Source organism: Pseudoliparis swirei, chromosome 4 (assembly GCF_029220125.1).
Source record: "Pseudoliparis swirei isolate HS2019 ecotype Mariana Trench chromosome 4, NWPU_hadal_v1, whole genome shotgun sequence".
Lineage (NCBI taxonomy): Eukaryota > Metazoa > Chordata > Actinopteri > Perciformes > Liparidae > Pseudoliparis > Pseudoliparis swirei.
This window is the reverse complement of record NC_079391.1, coordinates 18,977,838-18,982,976: the sequence shown is the minus strand read 5'-3', so window position 1 is coordinate 18,982,976 and position 5,139 is coordinate 18,977,838. Positions and strand designations below refer to the sequence as shown.

General features: G+C 45.5%; 1 protein-coding gene across 2 annotated transcripts; it reads right to left on the bottom strand.

The window, feature by feature from the left end:
- Positions 1 to 1,018: 1,018 nt before the first annotated feature.
- Positions 1,019 to 3,432, bottom strand: sdr42e1 (short chain dehydrogenase/reductase family 42E, member 1). 2 transcript variants are annotated; one of them, XM_056412861.1, is made up of 3 exons: positions 3,142 to 3,432; positions 2,809 to 2,885; positions 1,019 to 2,508 (listed from the first exon to the last, which is right to left on the bottom strand). In XM_056412861.1, the coding sequence occupies exons 2-3, from the start codon at positions 2,868 to 2,870 to the stop codon at positions 1,410 to 1,412; spliced, it is 1,161 nt and encodes a 386-aa protein (XP_056268836.1). In that variant the 5' UTR covers positions 2,871 to 2,885; positions 3,142 to 3,432; the 3' UTR covers positions 1,019 to 1,409. The 2 variants fall into 2 exon arrangements, with proteins under 2 accessions (XP_056268836.1, XP_056268835.1); XM_056412860.1 differs by having other exon boundaries at positions 3,291 to 3,432.
- Positions 3,433 to 5,139: the final 1,707 nt, after the last annotated feature.

The window sequence follows — 5,139 nt, the reverse complement described above, 5'->3', positions numbered from 1 at the left end:
GAAAACCTCCGACGTACTCAGAAACCTCCACCGTGTGCCGCATCGTCTTCCTCTGCCGTGCCTCCCTTCGCAGAGTAAAAAAACAAACTCTTTCTCACAGTTCCTGGCGACAGGGATACGTTTGTCAACTTCAGTTGTTGTTAAGTTGAAAGGTCTTTACAGTCAATGGCGCGCTGGCTGCGCGGAGGAATTTCGCCCTGTTGGTGTTCTCTCTAATTTGACTCACGGTCGATATGCGGGGAATTAAAGTAGGCCGGATAATTGGATACGCTATAAATATCCGTTGTACGTTGATTTTGGTTTGGTACGCAGGCGGCAATGTGAATAAAACGCCGTTTTACACGGGGGACTCGTTCGCGTAATAGGAATGCGAGGATGTAGACAGGATGCGCTGCGCCTCTCTGGAATGTGGTTAATGCTGCAGAGAAACAATGATTGCGACCAACTCAGCAAGGGGCTGCCGGCTCTGAAAAGAGAATAGTTTAGAGAGAAGGGGACGTCTGCATTCATCCCAGGCAGACTCAAATACCACACAAAGCACGCCTCACCTGGTCCGACTCCTTTACACCAGGAGTAAGCTGCAGTGAGCCGCTGTTTGAGGGCAGTGCAATTTAAAACTCGGGGTTTTATCCACTTATTTTAGTCCGAGAATATATAGATAAAGAGCTTCTCAGGTAACCCTATCGAAGTGTAGCCTATGTGAGCCATATTTGGTACATGTTCAGTTATCATAGCGGACTATGTATAGGTTGTTGTAGGATTAATAAAGGAATATTATCTTGGGAACAAACTTTCTTTTTAAACAAAAGTTCAAAGTATCAAATGATGTATTTGGGTTAATCGATTGAATAAATAAGTTTCATTCAAAGTTTATAATAGTCTGCATAACATATTCTATATAATTTTAAGTCAACTACATGCAAAGTGTATGTTGCACCTAAAAAAAAAAACATTAAAAAGGAAGAGAAAAGAAAAACTGTCTCAACCTTGAATCCAGTAAAATAAAGAATACACAAACCACATTTTCCATCAGTTTATTAATTGCAGTTTTCACAACATTCTTCATAATTACATTAGATTCAAACGCCACAAACAGCACTAAAACATGTCTGCATTAGGTTATCAACGGTCCTTGTCCCCTGAGGTGTTATTTCAAAAGTTAACTCTTGTGGGAAAATAGAGGTAGCATTTGGCATGTGGTGTCTGACAATGACAACAGCCGTAGAATACAATATTAAGACTTTGAGGTACAGAGATTATAGGATTCTGTTATGGGTGTCCCAGTTATAAAGGTGTTTATGTCGAGAGCACCTGCCAGTACTGACTGATTCTTTAATAAAATGTGTCTTGATAAGCGGCCGATGGCGTTTTGGTAAACATCAAAAATATGTTTTTGCTTCAGCTGTTCCTCAACTGCCAACGACTGGAAGAAAAGAGAAAGCTACGGCAACAAAGACGGAAACAAACAGGATGTCTCTTAGCAATCGACCGAGGGAAGAGGTGTGACATTTTCTCCCGTGCCCTCTGCTTCTGAACCATTGTACAACCTCATCCAGGTTGTACTCCTCGGGGTCATATCCGAGCTCCGCCTTGGCTTTGGCCATGCTGAAGTAATGCGTCACGCCTGTCTTATACACCTCTGTGCGTGTCAGCAGCGGCTGGAAGTTATAGAAGGGCCCGATGAGGTGGTGGATCATTTCTGTGAGAAAGGCAACAAAGTAGATAAGCGAGACAGGGAGGCGCAGTTTGGGGAAAGGATAGCCCAAGCCCTCTACCAGAGGTCTGAAGAATTCAAAATTATTCACAGGCCTTCCGTCTGAGATGAAGTAGGCCTGGCCAGCAGAGCGGTGCTGCTTCTCCGAGGTCAGCGCCTCTGCGGCGAGCTCGTGTGCCATCACCAGGTTGTCCACATGGACGAACTCCACCAGGCTGCCGGGGTCACCGTACACAAACCGGAAGATCCCCTTCTCTATGTAGCCAACTACCCTGGGCAGGTGCCTTAGCTCGCCGGGCCCGTAGATGCCAGCTGGACGCAGCGCACAGCATCTCAGAACCCCGGAGCCGTCCGTCAGTGCAGTGCCGTCGGCTTTTAGCACCGCCATCTCGGCAAGCGACTTGGTTCTGGAGTAGTGGTCGGGGTGGAGGTGGAGAGGCAGATAAGGGAGGCTTTCATTCCCGTTCTCTATCACTTGGCCCCCGAACACCACGTTGAAGGTGCTGGTGTAGACCAGCCTGGACACTCCGTGCTCGACGCAGGCCCTCAGGACGTTCTCCGTGCCCTGGACATTCACTGCCTCAATCAGGTGGCGGTCCAGCTGCTCTCTGCCGGACATGCCATAGGAAGCAATGTGGAATACACAGTCGACGCCAGCGATGGCCTCCTCGACTTGTGCATACTCGCATATATCTCCTTGAACAAACGTGAAGACCTCCGGTGCTCCTTGTTTCGGAGGGACTGTGTCAAACAGAATGATATTGGCTCCTTTTCGCTGCAGGGAGCAGGCCAGGCTGCAGGGGGAAACAGGTTATTAAAAATTAATGTATCTCTGCATGAAACACAGAATAAAATGACAACAAAAATAAAAAGACCATAATGCATGCATTTCTACTTCTAAATCTGCCAGTGGATCCTTGGGAGGCAGAGAGCCATTGGAACCGAGATAACTGCTGCGATATCGCCCCCTTGTGGCGGCGAAGCAGCATTACGGCACAGGGCAGCTGAACCCTTTGCAGAGGGTTAGCTGACCGTGAACGTATAACCTCACTTCGTTAACATGAGTAATAAATAGTATGATATTGTATTCTTACCGATAACCGAAATAGCCACATCCCCCAGTTATCAAGAACGTGTCTCTACGGGCATTTTCCATTATAGGAGGAGGAATCTGTGAGTTTGTAGAAAAGATAATTAGGCAGAATACCTGTCAAAATGTTTACTGCCCCCCCCCACACACACACACACACACACACACACACACACACACACACACACACACACACACACACACACACACACACACACACACACACACACACACACACACGTAAAAGAAAAAAAGCCACTGAACTGACATGACCTAACCTCTACCGACCGTCTTCTTAAATGATTATACCCTTAATATAATAACAAGATATGCTTACTTTCTATAATGATTATTTATGGATGCCTCAAACTAGCGTGCGTGTGCTGTGGCATGCACAGACAATAGTTAAGATATATCTACAGCTTGTATTCTCCAACTATGTGAGTTAAGTTCACAACACAAAGGCCTTTGGGCGTCGGTACTAACCTCAAACTATAGCGGGTCAAAAACAAGGCAATGTCCGCTGAGTATCACTGTTCAAACACTCTGCTATAGCGCCGGTGAGACGGTAACGGCGTGCACTAGCGTGCACTTCCGTGGTCCGATGTTTGTGCCGTTTGTTACGTGATTTACGCAAAACCGTCGACAAACTCCAGCAGCTGCATCAAGTGTCCGTGCAGAGAGGCAGAACAACACCGGAAGTAGGACAATGTAGCGATATGTTTAGTTAGATAGAGTTGGTCTGTTTTTATTTTCAATCCACAGTTTTCAAGATGATGATGAAACATACAAAACCTCAAAGTCTCATTGCTTGCGTTTTAAGGTTCACAATCAGGCCTTTATTTTGATAGTTGTAACCGGATGTCTTCCAGCAACGATATAACTTTTGTTATGCACACTATGGCTTCAGAATAAAAGCGGAGATCTTTTTAAATGAGGTAAAATGTTGTATTTAACCGTCATATACTTTAAACGAGAACTTGTATTACTATTAGAAAAATAAACAATATTAAAATACCACCATATGCGTCATTTTAACTGCAAACAATCCAGTCAGCACCGGTTAGTGCTTGAATCAGTTTTTGAGTGCACCAACGCTTCTTCTGCAACATGTCTGACCATCGCAGGAAAGTAGTTTTGTTCTGAACGGCAGATTTAATCAGATCTCAAAGAGGTTGAGACTTGTGAGCATAATCTGAAATCCACAGACGAATGCAGTCCGCCATCCCCAAAAAATACATAATTTCGTGGTGGGACGCAGAGCTTTGGAAATTCCCATGAGATGTTCTGCTACAATGCATCGTGTTTTGGGATTAATAAACCCATTTTGGGTTTCAAACTTTAACCGTGTTTGTGATGGTGCGTTCACACCAAAAGCGTTGCGAAATTTTCGCGCGACGAGATCCCATGTAAAGTCAACATACAGACGCGAATTGTTCTGATGGACGCGAAATTACGCCAGATATTGAATTTTGCCAAATGTCGCAACTCGGGCCAATCAGCCCTTGAGTTGCTCCGCACATCATCACTGACCGTTGTTGAATCAGAACATGATGGAGGACCCACTCATCATTGCGGTTTGCTCTTTAACCCTCTGGAGGAGAGAGGGCGAGTGCAATCACTGGCACCGACAACTCAGTGGCAACTCAGTGGCAAGTCTGTGGCAAGTGCCGCTCGGTGCCAGTGCTCAGCGACAACTCAGTGACAACTCAGTGACAACTCACTGGCAAGTCTGTGGCAAGTCTGTGGCACTTGCCACAGACTTGCCACAGACTTGCATAGATAATGTATTTTTTTAGACTTACTTACAATATGCAATACGATATTGCTGTACAATACTGCTGTACTATATTGAATATTGTTTTGCTACTACTACGTTTCACTTCGTAATATATAACACTTATATACCATGATATGTATAATGTACCCGCCTTTCTTTAATAATAAAAATATATAATTAATTTTTTTACCATGTCATACTGTTATACCTCCATGAAATTCTAGTTTGAGGAGATGCCACTGTTAGTCTAAAGCCGATGCGCAATCGACCGGATCGCTGCGGCGTAGTCAAGTGTAGTGATATTAAAAAATCGCCAACAAAATTGTCACGCCCACTGTCACTTTCTCTACAGCGCCAGCAGCATTACATGTCATGTCATTGTCGTCTCGAGATCCTCTGCCCTGTCCCTCTGCCGTGCGTGCGCGCTCCCTCCACGGTGCGCGCGCGCGCCGAGACGGACGGAACAGAAAAAGTCACTAACACCCCCAACTCCAAACTCTCTTCGGCGCGCGCGTGGGTGTGACACACTTACTAGCCCCGTTGGTCCTGACCTGA

Excerpts from the sequence above, each read along its gene's own strand:
- sdr42e1 (XM_056412861.1), bottom strand. The coding sequence starts at position 2,870 with ATGGAAAATGCCCGTAGAGACACGTTCTTGATAACTGGGGGATGTGGC. Across the intron at positions 2,509-2,808 it reads TGTGGCTATTTCGGTTATCG|CCTGGCCTGCTCCCTGCAGC; the intron begins GTAAGAATACAA and ends TTCCCCCTGCAG.